Source organism: Balearica regulorum, chromosome 26, assembly GCF_011004875.1.
Source record: "Balearica regulorum gibbericeps isolate bBalReg1 chromosome 26, bBalReg1.pri, whole genome shotgun sequence".
Classification (NCBI taxonomy): Eukaryota; Metazoa; Chordata; class Aves; order Gruiformes; family Gruidae; genus Balearica; species Balearica regulorum.
The window spans coordinates 1,813,027-1,832,649 of NC_046209.1; the positions used below are offsets into that span (position 1 = coordinate 1,813,027).

Consider the following 19,623-nt stretch of genomic DNA (forward strand, 5'->3'; position numbering starts at 1 on the left):
CCCAGCTTAGCCTGGTAATACTTCATCAGACCTTGGAGACAACACAGCATTGGTACAAAAACAACAACAAAATAATCTATGCTATGGTGTCAGGTTCACAGTAAAATAAAAAGAGACAAAAATTCAAGTCTAATTCAGATTCCTTTTCTGTTACCCCTTTGCAACCCACCCCCACCAAAAAAAAAAAAAAAAAAACCAAAGCTGCAGGTGTGTCCAGAAAGCCACAGCTGGACAGGCTGGTGCTCAACCCCAGTCCAGGCCAGCTGTGTGACACCAGCCAGCACTACACAGGGATGCTGCGCCCAGGCCCCCAGCTGCCCCAGGGCCGTGAGTGCTGAAAGGTGGAAGAAAAGCAGCAGCTCCTCCATCGGTGATCACTGCTGCTTAGATAAGATGGTGCAGGGCTGGGTCCCTGCCATGCCGCACTGCTCCGCTCGCTTTTGTTAGCGGCATTACAACACTCGCTAAGAGCACGGCCATGCTACTGCAATGGGCTGGGTACCGCAGCCGATTAAAAAAAAACACCCTAATAATAAAAAAAACCCAAACAACCCAACAAAACCAAAAATAACCCTAAAATGCACAACTGTGTGAATGTGGTGCCTGACGTAGCAGGGCTGCGATGCTGCTGTGCGGAGCTGCCGTTGCTGATACTCGGCTGCCATCTGGCTCCAGCTGCGGGTCAGGCTGGTCCAGCAGGGATACACCCACCCCCGGTCTCTTCAATTTGCAAATGAGGTAAATTAACCACTGACTCCCAGCAGGCTGCGCAGGAACAAGATGCCACCGACTCCTCGCTGCACCACCCTGTGCCCACCTCTGCATCGGGGCACCCCCCCCCCCCTTTTCTTTCCTCAGCCACAACCACCCGTCACGCAGCACCCTGCCCCTTGGCAGCTTGGAGCCACGTACAGCCCCTGCCCCCAAACTGCACAACAGAAGCCGCTCAGGCTCGAGTTCCCCCAGCAAGAGAGAACGAAACCCGTGCCCCTCCAGGCTCCGATGCCGCTGCGGGAAGGGATTCAGTCACACAGAGCCACAGCGATGCAGCTCATGCTGTGACACCATACATCTTCCTGCAGCACAACCGGAGCCGCCATGTCACCTCCTCCCAGCACAGCAGGGACCCACCAACATCATTTCACAAAAAAAAAGGTAATTTCTTTTTTGCGCTAAGAAAGCTGCAGCATTTAGCCAAAAAGCACAAGCCCTGCTGCTGCTCTCCCGAGCAGGTCCCTCGCTGGGACCAGCGGCAGCTTGGCCAAGCACGAGGGCTCTGGGATTCACAACCTGATGCCAGCATCATAAACAAACTAAACAGCCAGCATCAGACTTGATCATAATCCCATAATAAGCTGCTGGCTGTGGCAGACAGCCGCGGGGAGGGCCGAGCACCCGGCTATTAGTAAATCATGACTCCAGGGGGGAGCTCCGACACTCCACGCCCCCCCGGGACCCTCCCTGAACACCAGCACAGACGGGATTTAACACACTTGGATTTATTCCATCACTCATCCACCGCCTCAGCCGGGAGCCCACGGCACATGCTTCCCCCACCGCTCCGCTATCTGCAGCCACACTCGTCCACCACCATGTCCTCATAGTGCCTCAGCACCACGTTGTCGTTGTTGTCGTAGTAGAGGATGGAGATTGGGGACAGCCTGACGGGGACGCAGCAGGGCTGGGGAGTCCCCTCCGGGTCCAGCGAGTGCACCATGGTTTGGAGGATGGCGTGGTTGGTGCTGTTCAGCTCCGCGGTCAGGGGAAAGGGGCACTCGCCCAGGCAGTAATTAGCCATGTAGCCCTGCGGGGCGATGATCCAGTTCTCCCAGCCGACATCGCTGAAGCTGATGTAAAGCCGCCTGGGCTTGCAGAGGTTGCTCAGAGTGACGGGGGGGTAGTGAGCGCTTCTCCTCCTCCTGGAAGCCTTGCACTGCTGCTGGCTGAGGGTGACCACCAGGAGAGAGGTGTCCAGGAAGGAGTCGATGCTGGCGCAGAGGCTCTGCAGCTCCCCGCTCATCGGGGCTGATGCACCATCTCTGCCACTCACCGAGATCTCCAGGATCAAGCCCAGATTCCTGCTGTACGTTCTCCAGTCCTTCGCCACCCCACTCAGGTTGAAGAGAAGAGACTTGTGCAGCTGGGCGAAGGACTGTTCCACCAGCAGTTTTCGGCTGTGCTCGTTGGGGGGCATCCCCCGTAGAGAAATCTGGGAGGTTTGGTAGAGCCTCAGCTCAAAAACCTGCCCCTGGCCAGAGGTGTGGTAGGAGTTGTGGCTGAATTTGATCTCTAGCTGAGCCATCGTCAGGCGCTCCCCCTCCTCCAGCACCGAGAGATTAAAGTACAGACGCTTCTGCAGACACAGCAACCTCTGGGGCTGCCCGTTATGAACGAAGTGGCCTGACAAAGAAGGAGAAATAGAGGCGGTGGTGGTTGAAACCTGTTACGCTGAGCAGGAGCAGCCTCCCAGTGCTCCAATTTAAGCTCTTGGCTGCACAGCAAGACAAAGATGGGGCTGACGGAGGCAGGCAGCCAAGCACGCCCAGTCATCAGATTGAGATGACAATGATGCGGTAGGGTCTATCAGCCTGATGGCACGGTCTTCAGAAAGGTCTGGAGGCACAAACGCCAGCCTGGGCTTCAGCCCACGGCCCTGGGATGCTACAGCCATTCCAGTATCTCCTCTACTTAACCTCTTGGTGAGTTATTTTTTCCTCAGCTGTGAATATCTCCCCCCCAGTACAAGGGGGTGGTTGTGGGTGCCGGATATTTGGGATGGAGGGGAAAGGAGGGCGAATAGCAGCAAACTTTAGGAACTGGTAAGCTGCCTGTTGAAGCCAGCCCAAGGTTTCCGTTGGAAACCTGGAATCACAAGAGAAGTGAACTCCGTGGTGTCTTGAGACCTAGAGGACGCCGACCAAACAGTTCCCACGTAACTGAGAACGGCTCAGAGAGGCCCCAGGCTGAAGCAGCCAGATGTGCTGCATGGTCAGCCAGAGGCACGAGGGCAAAAAGGAGGAGGGGGGGAGACACAGCCCAAGGGCCGAGCATCCCATCCCCACCCAAAGCTGGGTGCTGGTCTCACTCACTGCACCCACCACCCCGACGAGTCAAACCAGTCACCTGGGATCAAACCAGCATCTCTGGACTGCAGGAGGCGACTCCAGGACTGAGCCTTACACAGCTCCACACCCTCACCCACCACCTTGTCTACCGACTCATTTCTAAACCGTAAATAATTATCTACAACATCCAGAGGGACCAGAATTTACACAGCAGTGATTTCTCCTGGAGACCGCTTCTGGCCTCTGCCCCGTCCTCCCCCAGCCTCTCCTACCTACACCCAAGAGACAGAAAGGGAAGGACTGGGGAAAATCTCCCAGCCCAGAGCGCAGCATGGCTTCCAAAAGGCAGGACCCAACCCATGGCATTTCTGTACCTCGGTCAGCCAAGACACGGATGATGTTCCCAGGGACATTAAATTCCTCCACCCTACAGGCATCTGCCAGGTCTTTGTTTGTAGAAGGCAGCGTCTTTCTCTTCTGGAAGATCCGCCAGAGCACGGACGGCACAGGAACGGGGGTTTTCGGGCTGGGCTTGGCGCTCAGACCCAAGGATTTTAGCAGTAAACTTTCCTGCAAAGTCAGCTCCATCCCCAGAACCACGCTGAGGAGAGCCCAGGCAAGGCCGGCTCCAAAGCTGGCGCGTGTGGGGAGAAGCCACATTGCTTTGCTCTTCTTCCCGCAGACAAAGAGTGGCCCGGGCTGGGGACCTGAAGACAGGGGCCAGGGGGGTGTTGATTGCCTGATTGGAGCCTTTGATCACGTTAGTGCTCAATTAGCACAGAGGGATTCCCAGGATTGGGCAGAGGGTGTGAACGGCTCCCCAGGACCCGTTAACCCTTTGAGGCTGTGTGGCGGGACGGCAGCTGCCCTCCTCCCTCGGAGCTCCTACCGTCTCTCCCACATCCCTACACCATCGAGGTCCAACCGCAGAGGAAAGGACTGCCGTACGGATCCTCCCCATCCAGAGCTGCCAGCAGGTCAAGCACTGCTCCCATCCGCTGCAGACATCCCACCCAGGCCCAGGGACAGAGACCAGGGTCTGCTCTCGCTCTCTCCTCCCAAACCACGGCATCTGGCACCTCTCTACTTCCAGCACAGCGAATCTTTAAACTCTCGCTTCAGCTCCCAGCTGCACACACGCCACCCTGCCCACAAGACACCCAGCCCCAGGGCCGGCACGGAAAGCCGTCAGCACCCCCCCCCCAGCACCCCGTCCCTGCCCCAGCCAGGCAGAGGAGCCCCGCAGCGCCCCCCCCGTCCGTACAGCCCCTTCTAGCCATCGCAGCAACACTGCGGGCAGCGCACGGGGTGTTACACACACGCGCACCGCTGGCCAAGTTACCCAGCTCAATGTCGAAGCCTGGGCAGGTCAATTCTATGAAATCCAGTTTTCCTGCGCATGTGCTGACCAGGTGCTGCCGTTACCCCAACTTGGCACCGGCGCTGCCCCAACTCTGCTACGACTGAGCTGAAAAAGGCCTGGGATATTGGTTCCCTTCATTTCTTCCTTCCTTGAAAGCCAAGGAACTAAAGCACTGAGATGCCCCCCCCACCCGAAACCCTGCCAGGCGACGACGAGCGAGCGGGTGACAGATCCTGCCACAGCACGGGACAGTTTCCATCAGCCCAAGTCACGTTTTGCTTTCTGTTTACCAAGGAACATTCCCCCGTGGTTCACACAATGAGCCTGGAGTTGAATCAATACGACAGACCAAACAGGAAAAAAAACCAACCTCACCCAACAATTAACCACCCTCTGATGCCTGGAATTAACACCCTGAGTCCCCCCCTCCACTGCTGGCTGTCCCCAGCCGGGAGGGAGCTCCCCTTCCCTGGGAGGACGCAGGAGCTGCGTGTCCCGGCCCCAGGAGAGGAGAGGGATGGGACAGTCTTGGCGTGAGTGGCTGTAAAATCCACAGGGCTGCCCCATGCAGGGACACACCGCCCAGCCCCGGGGCCGGTGCTGCCTGGAAAACCAACACAGGGAGCAGAAACTATTTTGTTCTTCGCTTGAGCAAGCGGACATTGCTGGGTGAGACTCAGAGATCCCTCGGCAGGGGACCCTGCAGGACTGGGACAGGCTTTTTAAGCAACTATAAGACTTACATCAGCTTTTTAAGCAAATTAAATCTCCTGGCCCTCATCCAGCAGGACAGGAGGCTGCAGTAAGGCTCCAGAGCTGGGTTTCCAGGCAGACCTGCTCACGAGAACCATGCTGGGCCTCCAGATATACGTGGGCAGCTCTGTACTGGCGATCCCTCCTGAGGAGGGAGGCTCGGAGCTGCACTGCATCACCTCTCTAGTCCCTGCTTGGCAGCTAGAGAAGAGCTGGCTTTGGGCTCCCCTTGCCTGGGACAGCGATGCCAACGGAGGAGAGGACACTTCCCTCCCCAGTCTCACGCTGGGTCAGAGGACCCTTCGGGGCTGCTGAGGAAGGGTTGGTTGGAGGGTCCAACAATAAAGACAGAGGAAATCACAAAGAGACTGAAAATAGCCGAGGAATGGAACGACAGAAGAAACACCAGGGGACCTAAAGCCAGCTCCAAATCCTACCTGGACCAGCAAAGTCACCAGCCTCTCAACTGAACCAGCACGGACTGGCTACAGAAAGCACATCAGCATCAGGTGAAGCCTGGTCATAGCCAAGCCCCAGGAGGGGCCCGATCCTGCCAGTGGCATCTCTTCCCCGGCTCCAGGCAGGGGATGAAGGGGTAATCGGGGATGAAGTTCTCCTTGTGCCGCCTTTCATTTGCTGGGTTTGAGCGCAGGGTCCTGGGTCAGTCCCCAGATCCAGCCAGGCTGCCCGGGCTGCAGCAGTCACGCTTCCCTTATAACCGCTTGTCTTTGACAAGTCCATTCTTCAGGTGCATCCTGTGAAAGAGAGTGCAGCAGTGAGCGCAGGCTCCGCACCGACTCTCCCTCCCTTACTTTCACAAATCGCTGCTGAGGTCAGACCTGTCTCGATAGGCTCACGCGGACAATTTGTCCCATCAACCAAACCTGCCCTGTGGGATCCAGCATCTTGCAGGACTTTGTACCCACCGCATGAAGCGCAGATGCTGCTCGGAAAGAACAGCCTCAAGCAAAGAGCTGGTCCTGTGTGGCGAGCAGGGGCGGGTTAGGGTTCTCAGGACAGAAAGATGGACGGGCACACCAGCATCCCCCTCCCCTAGCCCACGGGTGCTGTATGCGTGTGTCACCCCCCTGCCCACGTACCCTTCTTTCAGAGCATTGGGCAGCTGGAGTCCAGCCTCTTTCTTCTTGGCCGTTGTGGTTTTCTTGCTGTCCTCCACGTCGTACTCCCGCACATCGTTCACCTCTTGCATCTGCCCCATCAGCACCTTGGCCACAAACAGGACGATGTACTGTGGGGGGAGAGACGCCGTCAGCCGCAAAAGCCAAGACTTAGAGCTGTTCCACCCGACCTACTCACTCCCGTTTGCTAAGTGGGACCTTTCTCTGCTGTCCCCAACCCCAAGAAGGGCAGGGCAGCTCCCTCAGGGATGGCCAAAGCCCTGGGATGTGGTCGATGACCCGCAGCAGTGGGAGGCAGCACCCCTGCAACCACCCTTACCAGATTTCATCTCCACAGGATGATGAACTCAGATGCTACTCAGCTCTGCCCAGGGTTGAGCTTGCTGACGTGAGCCCTCTGAGTCCACCCTTTTCACCCCCTCCCCAAAGCTTCAGGGGACGCCAGAGCAGTTACACCCATCTCAAGTTCCAGCCTGCCCCAACCGCTGTTATTGCTCCCCCCGCTGTGGATCCCCGAGGTCCGAGACGGTCTGAATTCCAGCACAGAGGAGCCCCCCAGGCACCGCCGTGGGTTTCTCTCCTCCCCTCCGCGCCATCCCCCAGTTCTCTGAAGTCTCCCCCTCCCCTGCAGTGCCCCCAAGACAGGCAGGCAGCGGGCGCTATGCAGGAGCAGCAGAGGAGGGAGAAGCTAGCGTAGGGGTTGCTGAGCTCCCCCTACTCACCAGAAACCAGTAGATGTTCATCAGAGTGAGGACAAGGAGCAGAGCATTGAAGAAGAAGTAGAAGGGGATATTAGGGACCGACTGGAGGCTGGAGTAACAAGTGGCGTAGAGCACCTTGAGGGGGAACCAGTAGAGACGGAACCAGAACCTGCCAGGGCAGAGGGAGCAGGGTGGGTTTAATGGCCCCCGAGGGAGGCGTGAGACCCAGCGCAGCTTCCCCCGGCACAACCTCCTGCCTCCGGACAGCCCCCACCAGCTCCCCTTGCCGCCCCCGAGCTTGGATCTGGCTTGGGCCTCCAGGCTGGCTCTGGACAGGACTTCACGCAGACCCTGTGAAAGGGCAGCTGCCGAAGGGAGGAGGTGATTTCTGCGGGCAGAGGAGGGCTTTCTCAGGGTAGAGAGGCAGGTGTCAGTGCAGATTCTCTCAGCTGGATGGAATACAGCCGGGAGGTTTTCCGAGTCCTGTGCATCCCTAGTTTATCCCTAAAAACCTTTGCCGTTCTCCTTCCCCTCAAATTGTTGCCGCTCCTTTCAGAGCGGCCTGCGGAGGGGGAGGAAGGAGACAAAGGGACAAACGAGTGACAACCTGTGCGTTACTCGTCTCTACTCTTCATCTTTATTTTCTCCTGCCTTGCCCCAAGAGGAATTGCAAGGCTGGAATCTAGGACAGCCCCACGTCCTATTTCCTTCTTGCAAAAGCGCTGCTTACTGCTAAAACCAAGCCAGTGGGAAAATGGAAACAGCTCCCCCTCCCCTGGGGTCATTTGTCATGCTGCAAGCGAGATTTCACAGGCACTTCTGTGGTGACAGACGGCAAAGTGACTACAGAAGGATTCCAAGCCCAGCATGGGGTCAGGCTCTGCGGGAACCTCTTCCCAAACAGTTTTTGAAAGGGTTTGTTCCCATGCGCACAAACCCAGCCGGCCATACCCCGGGGGCACGGGGGAGGGTTTGCAAAAGCTGGCAAGGATGGTTGGAAGCGGGATCAGGGCTGGGCAGGCAGGCACACTCACCAGCTGACGCTGAAGGTGAGGCAGCCGATGTTGGAGATGATGTCGTTCAGGCGATGATAGACTCCCCCCCGGTGCTTGAAGTAGACGTTGAGCTTGGTGAATTCCAGCTGCACATCGTTGACGTCATGCAGGAAGAGCACGAGGATGCCCACATTGTGGTACCTGCAGGAAAAAGGGGAGCAGGGAGGGAGACGTGTGGGGAGGCGGGTCGATATTAGCACCCAGGGTCCATCGGGCCAGGAGCAGACAGGTTCCCCGAATAGTCTGTGCGGCACAGCGCGGCAACGTGCTGCAGGGTGGGTCTGGCACTGTGCGACGGCTCACGGGCACCGGGATTGCTGCGGCAGTGTGGAGGCAGGGGAGAACCCACACCGGTTCCGGCTACGTGCCCGTGAGCACAGAAAGGCTGCAGCTTTTGCTGCGTAGCTGCCCAAGGCTCGTTGGTGCAGAGGGGCAGCATCGCAGCCAGGGACCTCACCTGAAAGCGTAGGAGAAGGCTATGAGGGTCAGCGTGACCACGTGGTGGAGAAGCATGACAACGGAGTCCTTGCGCCACGTGTCCATGTAGGCGGTGGCGTAGATGGAGTGCCCGTAGAAGCTGCACTGCAACAGGTAGGCGATGGCGATGTCCGTGGGCACGTCCATGCCCTTCTTCCAGTCTGGGGTGGGACAAGAGACACCCGGGTGAACCCACAGCCACGAGCACGGAGCCTCCATCAGCAGCAGAGACAGGAGCGCGACCAGCGGGGAACCCGCAGCAGCCAGAGCTGCCCCAAGCAGCCCCCGCGCTTCTTCGCTGTGCTCAGGCGCTCCCATCCAGAACCTCACAGATGCGGAGGAAGCAAAGGCTGGAGGAGAACCCAGGTATCCAGGCTCCTGAACCCTGCCTTTGCCATTAGACCCGCTCTCTCCCCTAGAGCTAAGGGGGAAGCCTCGATTTACTTCTCTCCTGCCTTAACTACTGGATCCTGTTGCCCTCCGAGCGGACACATCCCCATCCCCGCTGTGTGCAATAGCCACTAGGTGACTCTCTCGGTAACGAAATGAGCAGAGACAGCCTGCTGTGCCCCTTCTGTACCCACAGCATCACAGAAAAAGCAATTCAGGGGCTCGGCCTTCTCTCTCGCTCACCCCAAGCCCTGTTCCCTTGTTAAACCCAGACATCCTGTGAACCTAGGGACATCCTAATCCATCCCCACTTCTCCCTGCGTTCTTACTGTACCATAAAAGACAGACGGTGGGTCATAGAAGAAGGGGTAGTCGGTGAAGAAGAGCAGGTAGATGCCATACGACCAGGATAATGTGTAGAAAAGCAGCTTCCAGGCACTCTCAGGCATCTTGGCAGCATCTTTCGGCTGCAAGTTGCACCACTCCCCGAAGGGCTGCAAGGAGAGGGGAGAAGGATCGTCACACAGGGCAGGACAGGCCCAGGGGAGCCCAGGGCAGAGCCCACCCCATCTCCAACAGACTCAAGCACTGCATGCCGTTTGCACCACCAGACAGGGTCCTGAACCCCATTTTTCCTTCTTTACAGCATGAATAAGGAGGTGAAAGAGGCTCTAGACAGAGCCTGAACCAGGGAAAAACACAAGGCTGGAGATCCTTCCGCTCAGCCTTGGCCATGCTGGAAAGCTCGTGGAGAAGGCAGAAGCCTACGGCATGCGTCCCACAGTCTGGGCACCGCTCCATCACCCTCGCTCCAGGAGCGGGGATGACCACAGCTGGCTTTTGCAGAACAGAGTCAATAACTAATAAAATAAAAATCAAGTCTGATCTGCACGAGGAAACCCAGAAGACGTATCCTGCGCATACGGACCTTGCGGCGCTGCCAACTCCCAGAAAAGAATCTTTCAACGGAGGAAGCAAAGGCTTTGCAGAGTCCTAAACACGCGGCCGCTGCTGCTCCCCAACCAGCACGGCATGAGACCCCCTCCGTGTGTTGCAACCAGCGCTGGAGGGGGCCAGATTTGCAGGTAACAGGTCAGTAAAGGCTGAGGCACTGGGTCCTCTCACTCCCCCCCAACCTACCCACGCTCACTCACATTCCCAGCAGCTTTTCTAGCTGACCAGCGCTGAAACGCTGCTGGTTTTTCCCCTGCACTGTGGTTTGAAGCACCCCTCCCACCGGTCAGGACTTAGAAATAGGAGGCAAAGCCTCCCCAAATATGGCCAAAGCGAGGGAAGGGAGAACGACCAGTTCTGCGGGTTGCTTGCACTAATCAGAACAAAACTTTCTCACGCCGAGTTCCCCATGCTCCCGCAGACGATGAGCACCAACCACCCAGCTCTGCCAACACTCGCGCTCTGCAGCGGCGAGAGAGCTGGGCCGCCGAGGCCAGGGACAACTCGGAAACCACAGTAAAAGCAAAGCCCCAGCATTAAACGACCTCAGCTCCCCAGGAGTAAAACGGAGCGGCTGACGCTACCCTTGGTCTCAGGCCGGAGAGCGAGCGATGCTGCACGCCGAGCGTGCCCCGAGCTCAGCCAGGCTCCGGGCACGGATGTTTTCCCTCCGTGGCAGCTGAGCAACACCAGGCACCACTTCTGCTTCTCATCACGAGAGCGACAGAGCCGTATCAGCCCAGTCAACCTCCGCAGCCCGCAGCTGCAGGGGAGTGGTTGACACGGGCGAGCGTTGCTGAAGGTCCAGAGGGAAACGTCGTTGCCTGAAATGCAGATAACACCCAAAGGCCCCTGGCTGAGAGCTCCCCAGGGAGAGAGCAGATAAGCTCGAGATGAAAACAAAATGCCTGCAACGTAACCGTACCCTGCCCCAGGTCAGCACTTTCTGCAGCTGGCGCTCAGCTCCTCGATGCTCGAGGGCTATATTAAGGCCCCAGCTGTCCCCAGGCAGCGGCTGCTCTGGCTTTTAGCCCCTCTCTGCATCACATTTTCAAAGGACTCCACTCCAAGCATTGTCCCAGCCTAGAAGCGCTTTGTTCTAAGCTCTGAATTTCTCAGCACTGGTCAGACCTGGAAGCACCAGCCCCACAAAGCTCTGCCAAGTTGTCCGTATCCCATCCAGCTAGAGAGGGGCAGCTCTGGCCTCCCCTACGCATCTCGCATTCAGAGCACGGCCGTCCTCATTGAGAGCGGGAACATGCCGCTGCCAAGGCTTCTTCCAACAGGAGCCGTGGCAGGAAAAAGAGAAGAAAGCTTGAAGGGTGAATAAATAATGCAGAGACAGAAAGTCCTGAGCCCAGAAAGCATGAATTATTTGTGTCTCCATACAGCAGAGCATAGAAGCAGCTCAGATATGGGGACAGCTCACCACGCCACCACGACAGCAAGCTGCAGAGGCCCCTGCCCTCCTCAGCTGGGGCTGAATTTAGGATGCTGAGCTCAGCCTCAAATCCCTGTTGCAGCCGATCACCAGCCAAGTCATTTCGCTTCTTCTCTGCACCTCAGTTCCCTACCTGCAAAGGGTGAAGGACATCATGTTTCTACCCCGGGTAGGCAAAGCTGATGACAAGGACCATCACCCGTGGGGCAGGCACACGCTGCATTTCACGGACACTCGGACCCTCAGCAGAGATGGCAGCAGCGTGGCAAATCGCCCCCGTGAGCCCACAGTCACGGCCTGATGACGAGTCCACCGCAGGCACGGCAGCAGCTCCCAGTCTGGAGCAAAAGCAAAACCCAGGGACAGGTTACCCCGCTCCAGCCCATGGCGGCTAATGCTCAGAGAGGTTTTAGCCCTCGCCGCATAGATGGCTCACGACAAGCCCTGGAGAGAGCCCTCCTCCTCCCTTACATAGCCACGGGGCATCTCAGGCCATACCCCCAGCACTACAGAAACGGGAGCTGGCCCCGGAGTGGACACAGGGATGTCCCAGCATCTCCCAGAGCCCCGACACACACGGGGGGGCAAATGAACATCCCCAGGGAGGCCCCACCAAAACCTGGACCGCTTGCACAAGGAAGCGCAAGCCGAGGAGAGCGCAGAGCGGCCCACAGCAGGCATCTCTGGGGGTGGGGGATGCGCAAGGTGGGGGATGCGCAAGGTGGGGGATGTCCTCCCATTACCCGGCTGCCGTTCCCAAGGCAACAGTGCAGAGATGCCTGTTGCTAAGGGTGACGGGTGCTGCGGCGGGAACAGCGGATCTGGCTCCGGCTGAAAGAGCCCAAGGCTCTTGGCAAGTGATGTAATGGAGCTTTGCTTAAAGGGCGAGCAGCTCTTCCTCCCTCTTCCTCCTCCTCATTACCCCCACGCAAACCTTCACAGGCATTTTCTGATTCACTTGTAAAATTATCCGGTCTGAGGGACGTGACTGTTCCCCCACAGCACCGCACAACCTGAGGGGTGGGGGGGAGGGAAGGAGCAAAGCGGCGGGTGAGTGCACGCTGCGAGAGCAGTTTCGGGCTGGAAACAGAAACCGAATGGAAACTGTCGCTGCCCACAGCTCTGCTGAAGTGTCAAAAAAATACTCGTAGCAAAAAGCAGACACATGGTCTCTCCCTTTTTACAGCCTCCGGCGCTAGAGGAAAGCGGCCAGTCCCCTTAAATCTACAACCAGTTAAAGCAGCAGGACACGAGTCCTTCCAGCAACCTGGCAGGCTTGTGGCGATGGGTTATGAATTGAGGTTTGTTACAGAGGAATCGTATCCCCCAGACTGTCCTCATCACCTCTGCCACCCCCTCAGCCTAGAGACAGGGACCTGGCCAAATCCCAGCCATGCCGCGTCTGGCTTCTGGGCACAACGAGTTCCCCAGAGGAACACAAAGGAATGGCTGGCACAAAGCATCCTCAGCCCGGGGAACTGGCAGCTTTACATCAGCTTTTACTCAATGCAGATGATGATGATGATCAAGCAGAGCTCCAATTCAAAACCTGGCCACAACCAACAGCTACGGCCCCTTCCGCGGCGGTGGCACAGCTCCCCGCAGCCCGGCATGTGGTGTCCCTTCCACCCCAAGGGACTACGTCCCCTCCGTACCCAGCCTGGATGCCGCTCCCGGATCGGCTGCCACCCCCTGCCACATCGGGGATGGGGTGCAGAGCCTGCAGAAGGGAAGATGCAGTAAAATGTCACCGTTCTCTAAACCCAAAGCACTGAGTCTCCTGGAGCCTGGGGACCCAAGGGCAGCGGCTGTGGCCCCACTAGGAAAGGGGAATGAACTGAGCACAGCACGAAGAGCTCCAGCTCTCACTGCTCCGTCCCTACGCCGGGAACTCAGCGCCTGTTTCTCTGCCCGCACAGCAGCTGGGATACTGGGAAGCTGTGTTAGGCTCTGGACAACGCTTTCCAAATAAACGTGTAGAAAAAAGCACTATGACAATAGCGACAAACCAACAGACGTTATTTCTTCCTCAGTTCCTCTGCAAGCGGTAAAATTTCCCCCCTGAGAGAGACAAGCAATAGAGGACACTCTTTGAAGACAAGACACAGCTGCCCACAGGGTGCTCGGGGGCTGAATAACCTCCTCATGCCTGACTGCTGACACAGCGGCACAGGGAGAGCAGCCCCCGCTCCGAAACGCGGCAGCGCAGCTTCATTCGCCCGGGGTGAAGAACAGGCCCATTGTTGTGGCTTTCTCCCCTTGAGTTTCCAGAGTTTGTGCTTCAAAGAGCAGGCAGAAGGCAGCGAGGATGGGCCGGGGATATGGCGGTGAGGCAGAGCCTCCTCCCACCCCTGGGCTCGCTCAGTGTCCTCTGCTCTCAGCAGGGATTGTGTTGGGTGGTGGGTTTTTGGGGACAGGGATAATTCCCTCCCAAGTCACACAGTGACTACGGCTTGGAAAAACAAGTCTTGACAATACCGTAGGGTGGAGAAAAGTTGCATAAATCACTGAAAGGGATAACAGGGACCCTCTCTTTCCAGCTTCCACATCCTTCCTGGGGCTGTACCGTATCACCTAGAAACCCTGCTTTCCAGAGCACATTTTCCAATTTACACAACGCTTTTCCTCGCAGAGGACACTGCAATGCCCTACCAATTTGGACACCGCTAAGACAGCAAGCTGACTAGCATCTGGGCCAAAAATGGAAAACATTTACCCACTGCAGAGAAAAGGCAGGCAGCCGTTAAGGACAGAGGTGACACCTGACAAACACCACCAGACTCAGAGGCAACTTTTATACTTTTTTGCTCGCTTACAGATTCACACTTAGCCGACTTTAGGGACTTGAACTCCCAGCAGCAAAGACGGCTCAGGGTGGTTTAGGGCTGCAAGTGTCTGCTTAGGCTTGCCACAGCTATTCTGGATCATCTCTGTGCGTGAATCCAGGTGTGCTCTCAGTTTTACCTGTTCAAGTTCACCGCACTGCTCAAGGCCTGCTTGGGAGAGGACGGTGCCAGCACGAGCTTGTGAGCTCCAGGCGCTTCACCAAGCCTTTCCCAGGCGGAGTTGCCTGGTCCTATTCCAATGGCGCTTGGCCTCAGTGCTGCTGGGCTCAGCTGCCCTCCAGGATGTTTAACTAATGCAGAGATAGCTGCTCAGGTTGCTGCTTTTTAATCAAACTCCTCAGAGCCTGGCCGCAGCCGCTCTCCACACAGGGGACACACCAAGGACGGCAGCTTTCAGAGACCGACGGAGCTCAGGCACTAACTGCGGCAGGAGGACAGGGCACTCATACCAAGGAGGCTTCCAGGGATGGGAACGCTTGCCTAGAACCAGCTTGGTCTTTGTTCCTGAAGGCGGTCTGCAGCTCCAGAGAACTCATACGGACGTGCCCCGAGTATCAGTCAGATTTGTGCACTCGGAAGTGAACAGGAGAAGGAGCAGAGACTCTCAGGCCAGACCCCAGAGAGGAAGGACACGTCCCTCAGGCCTTTGCAGGGATGCCCGTGCCCCCAGCATAGCTGACTCTGGGGGTCTTTCCCTACCCAGTAATCCACATTTTCTCAGCTAACTGGGACCTTTCCCCCACCAAAACAACTCCTTTCTGTATTTGCACCAAGTGGGGATTCTGTGAAGAGGCAGCAAAGGGCCAAAAATTATCTTTGGTCTAAGGATGATGGGAAAACCACATCTAACGGACAGGCACGTGTAACAGGCGACAGTCCACACTTCAAATCCCAGCCAAACCCCTCCAAACAGGCAGAACCTTTACCACTTCTCCAACCCAACTGTGAGACCTTTTGTGACAAAGATGTTGCAGGATAAATTCTGCACTAGTCCTAGAAGAGAGCGAGGAACCTACCTCCCGTTATCCCCAACCCACTGATAAAAGTCATAGGATCCTCACAGAATCCCAGACTGGTTTGGGTGGGAAGGGACCTCACAGCCCATCCAGTCCCACCCCCTGCCATGGGCAGGGACACCCTCCACTAGCCCAGGTTGCCCAAAGCCCCATCCAACCTGGCCTTGAACACTGCCAGGGAGCCAGGGGCAGCCACAGCTTCTCTGGGCAACCTGTGCCAGGGCCTCAGCACCCTCACAGGGAAGGATTTCTGCCTCACATCCCATCTCCATCTCCCCTCCTTCAGCTTCAGGCCATTCCCCTTGTCTTGTCACCAGTCCCTCTCCAGCTTTCCTGGAGCCCCTTCAGGGCCTTTTCTTCTCCAGGCTGAACAACCCCAACTCTCTCAGCCTGTCTCCATAGCAGAGGTGCTCCAGCCCTTGGATCATCAAAACAGGCCCACGCAGATGGCACAGGAAGAGGTCTATGGCTTTTAACGCACTGGTTTCTCAGAGGAGGTCATGGCCAGAGCTAAGTAAGGTGCACTTTACACGGCAAGCTTCAAGGTCTTGCGGTAAGAGTCACTTCCTCTTCAGATGCAAAGAATCACAATCCAAGCGGCAAGATTTATTATTTATAAATAACATGCAGGAAGGTAGCGTTCTCTGGACACTGAGTGGATTCATTTTTATAACCGTGAGTTTCAGTTCTCGCAGGGAACATGAAGAGATTCAAAATGAGGATGGATGCTCTTTCAGTCTGCACTGGGAAGCAGAGAGTCCTGACCATGGGAGAAGTTTCCTCCCAGGGTTAAACAGGAGGGCTTTTTTCTCACTGACTTTCCTCCTGAACCACCCCACTCCACCACTGCCCGTACAGGGACCACACAATACAAACCAATTTCCTAAATACTGCCAGAGGTTTCAGAGCAAAGTCGCAGCCTCCAACTTTCCCAATAGCAAGTCCAGCAGAATAAACATAGAAAAGCTTCAGATCCTTTAAAAATACACATACAGGGAGAGTTGTCTCTCCCTCCTGCTACTCTTCTACCTATCTGCTGGGAGAAAACTGATGCTATCGCAATTTCGCTCAGCATCTCATCACTATAACACATGCAGATGGTAGCCACAAGAACCGGCTCTGATCAACCCCCCTCACTCTTCTGCAATTACAAGTGTGACCCATTTTTCCAAGGGAACGATGCCTCGGCACTCGTACAAGCTGCCAAGCATCCTCCGCAGGCATCGAGCGGACTCCACAGCATGAAGAGCTTTTTTTCACGCTCTGATCACCACTCACTCTGTAAAAGTGAGCCTTACGCACGGAGAAAATGAAGCACAAAAGGAAATCACCTCCAATTTGTTGGACAGACCTAGGGTTACCTCCAACCTCGTTCAACCCAGTCCCGCTCTTCCCAGGAGCTGTGCACCGCCCGTTGGTAGCCACAGGCAGACAGGGGTAAAGGTAACAAGGAGAAATTCAGTCCTGCGTACAAAGCCAGCACGTTACCTTGCCTACTTGCCACTTTAGCAGCTTCAAATGAGCCCAGAGGACTTAGACTGGAACCTTGCACAAGGTCAAGATCCACCTCGCATTACCAGATAAGCCAAGGAAGAGCCACTTTAAAGGCAGGCTCGGCAGCAGGTAGGACAGAGAGAGGACAGCAGTAGCTCTTGCTAGCCTAATTATCTAATTACAGGATGTAGCTGTCTTCAATCTGTGAAGCAGCCTCTGAAGGAAGCAGTTCACCCAGGAAACAAGGCCTGCCCCATGGAGCCGCAAAGAACCATACACGCTCGTGTAGCTACTCAAGGCCTCGTGCCACCACACTCATGGGTAGGTGAGAAAAGGGTCGTCTCTGCGTCCCCGAGAGCCGAGTACTATCCCTGGACCCAAAATACTGCATCTCTGTTGCTTCTGCCTTTCAAGGCCAGGGCAACCGCAGAGTGAAGCGCACAGCATCTCTCTAGGAAAGCAGCGTGGAAGAAATCGCCGCTGCTGGGACTGAGCCATCAGAAAGAGAGGGGAGGTCTCGTTTCATCACATACGCTTTTCACAGCAAGAAATTAAATGGAGCCGTTCTTTGCTCTCGGGGATGTCCTGCTCGTCCTGTCCCTTATAAAGTACCTTATTTAATGAGGAGGGGACAATGGCCAGCAAACTCGTTCGGAGGCTGCGAGGGTCGGATGCTCGCATCCCTGCATCCCCCACGCTCTGAAGAAGGTCAGCCCAGCACCGCAGTACGGCAGCTATCCCCACGCCATCCTCTCCACCACCGCACCAGGGAGGGAAAGCAAGGAAAGGTGTTTTTTCATGCAAATCACGAATGACACGCAGAAACGTGGTCCTCTCCTTTGCCCCATGGAAGAAATAACCCCCAATCCCTCCCGGGATGCAGCTAAGGGAACACGGGGTGCAGAGGAGAGCTCTCCCGTGCAGCAGGATGCTCGGTCCTCCGGGATGCAGCCCCGGGTGAAGGGGGGATGGATCTCTCACGCAACACCCCCCCGCACGCAGCCCCAGGGGAAGGAGAACGTGTTCTCCCGCACAACGAGCTCCCCGGGCCCCCGGGATGCGGCCCCGGATGGAGGCGGACGAGCCCTCCCGTGTCACGGGCGCCCCCATCCCGCAGCCCGGGCGGTCTCCGGCATCCCGTCCCCCATCACCCCCGTTCCTCCCGGGCGGTACGAACTGACCCGAAAGACTCTCCGGGCGGCGGCGCGGCGCAGCGCGGTCCATCCCAGGGCGCAGAGCCCGCAGAGCAGCACCTCGCCCCAGCCCAGGTGCGCGTTTTCGGCCCAGGTCCGCCGCGACAGCTCCCAGCCGCAGTCCCCGCAGCCCCGCACGGCCGCCGCCAAGCTGCCGTAACCGCGGCGCAGCAGCTGCCCGTAGCCGGGCATGGGCTCGGGAGGCGGCATGGCGCTCCCCGCCGCGGCGCTCACCGCTGCCCGCCCATGGCCCGGCGCTGCCCGGCGGCTCCGCGCAGGCTCCGGGCGGGGCGGGACGGGGGACGGGACTCCCCTCCCCGCCGTTACCGGGCCCTAAGAGCCGCCCCCACCGCGTAGGGCCCGGCCCCTTCGGGCCCCCGCCGCGGAGTTTAAGGGGAGGGCGGGAGAGATCCGCGGCGGGAGAAGCCTCTGGCCCCCGGCGGGACCAGGGCAGCGTGCCCGGAGGGGAGCGGCGGCTCGTTAGGGGCACGTTAATCAGCACGGAGTGGAGCAGCGGCTCATTAAGTGCTTGTTAATCAGCACGGAGAGTCGCTGAATGAAGTTATAGCACAATTTCTTACAGGAAAAAAAAAAAAAACCCAAACAATGCGACTGCTCTCTTGAACGATGAGCCGCGACAATAGGCTGGGGTCACTCCAGGAGCAGGAACCGTAGACAAATACTAATATTTCAGTATCAAGCGACAACAACCGACGATAGAACAGTGGAAAACTGCTGCGCCTGCCAAGGGGCACCCTTCGGGCAGCCGTGGGGACTCAAAGTTACCCACAGCACCTTGGACGTGCTGCCTGACACCACAGAGCTCCTACAGCTCTCCATGTTCAAAATTCACCCTTCAACATTTATTTTTTCTTTTTCATTTGCTATGCAAAGAGAAAGATTTCTCCAGCTCTTTCTTTTTTTCCATACCTCTCAGCAAAAGCCTCCGAGGAACATAAGATTCATCCCTTCCTCACAAAGCATTCCGGTGTAGTCAGGTGTTTCCACCCTACCACCAACAGCTGAACTTCACCTGCTGCAGTTAAGAAGGCTCTGGAATAACAGGATGCACCTGAAAAATGCAAACACACACTCCCAAAAGGTCACCCCTGATGAAAGATTTGACTGAATGCCTTCTCCAGAAGGCAGGCAGCTTGCACTCCAGCTAGATGCTGATTCTTAGAACAGCAATTTCATTATGTATATGTTTAAAATTAAAAGCGATACATCTGCAGTCACTTACAGTCAGACATTTGACTCGCTAGACGAAGCATGAGTTTAAGATGAAGATTCTCCTAAAATGCCAACACTTAAAATTGTCTCATGGCAAAGCACAACAGGAACCTCAGACCAAAGGCGCTGGAGCAGCACAGTGGTATTCGGTTTCAGCCATGGAGGAATAAATGGAGTTCAGTTGTGTCCTAATGCACCAAAACTCTCGGCTAAATTGCAGCTGTGGGATCCTTACTGCTAGAGAGAGAGAATAATTATCATTACAAGCACTCATGGAACTGTAACTGGAACCAGCTTGGTTGGGAAAGAAAAAGACAAAATATAAATGAGTTTTATGTCATTTAAAGTCATTCCTCTGACCACAGCCATTCTGCCTTCCAAGTTCTCTGGGACCTCTCTAATTGGTCTGGGGCAGCAATGAGAAAACACAAACTCATTCCTCTCGGAGGTCCGAACAACATGTTCCCCCATTCTCGCACTGACAGCGCTGGCTCCTACTATGC

At 56.6% G+C, this 19,623-nt stretch overlaps 2 protein-coding genes across 4 annotated transcripts; both read right to left on the reverse strand.

Moving 5' to 3' along the window:
• Positions 1-1,483: 1,483 nt before the first annotated feature.
• GDF1 (growth differentiation factor 1) lies at positions 1,484-3,725 on the reverse strand. Its single transcript, XM_010311882.2, has 2 exons — positions 3,440-3,725; positions 1,484-2,400 (listed from the first exon to the last, which is right to left on the reverse strand). The coding sequence occupies exons 1-2, from the start codon at positions 3,723-3,725 to the stop codon at positions 1,565-1,567; spliced, it is 1,122 nt and encodes a 373-aa protein (XP_010310184.2). The 3' UTR covers positions 1,484-1,564.
• Positions 1,484-18,198, reverse strand: CERS1 (ceramide synthase 1). 3 transcript variants are annotated; one of them, XM_075776631.1, is made up of 7 exons: positions 10,482-10,721; positions 9,278-9,437; positions 8,534-8,714; positions 8,056-8,217; positions 7,043-7,190; positions 6,282-6,430; positions 1,484-5,936 (listed from the first exon to the last, which is right to left on the reverse strand). In XM_075776631.1, the coding sequence occupies exons 2-7, from the start codon at positions 9,390-9,392 to the stop codon at positions 5,894-5,896; spliced, it is 798 nt and encodes a 265-aa protein (XP_075632746.1). In that variant the 5' UTR covers positions 9,393-9,437; positions 10,482-10,721; the 3' UTR covers positions 1,484-5,893. The 3 variants fall into 3 exon arrangements, with proteins under 3 accessions (XP_075632746.1, XP_075632745.1, XP_075632747.1); XM_075776630.1 differs by lacking the exon at positions 10,482-10,721 and adding an exon at positions 17,876-18,198 and having other exon boundaries at positions 3,863-5,936; XM_075776632.1 differs by lacking the exon at positions 10,482-10,721 and adding an exon at positions 10,823-10,881 and having other exon boundaries at positions 3,863-5,936.
• Positions 18,199-19,623: the final 1,425 nt, after the last annotated feature.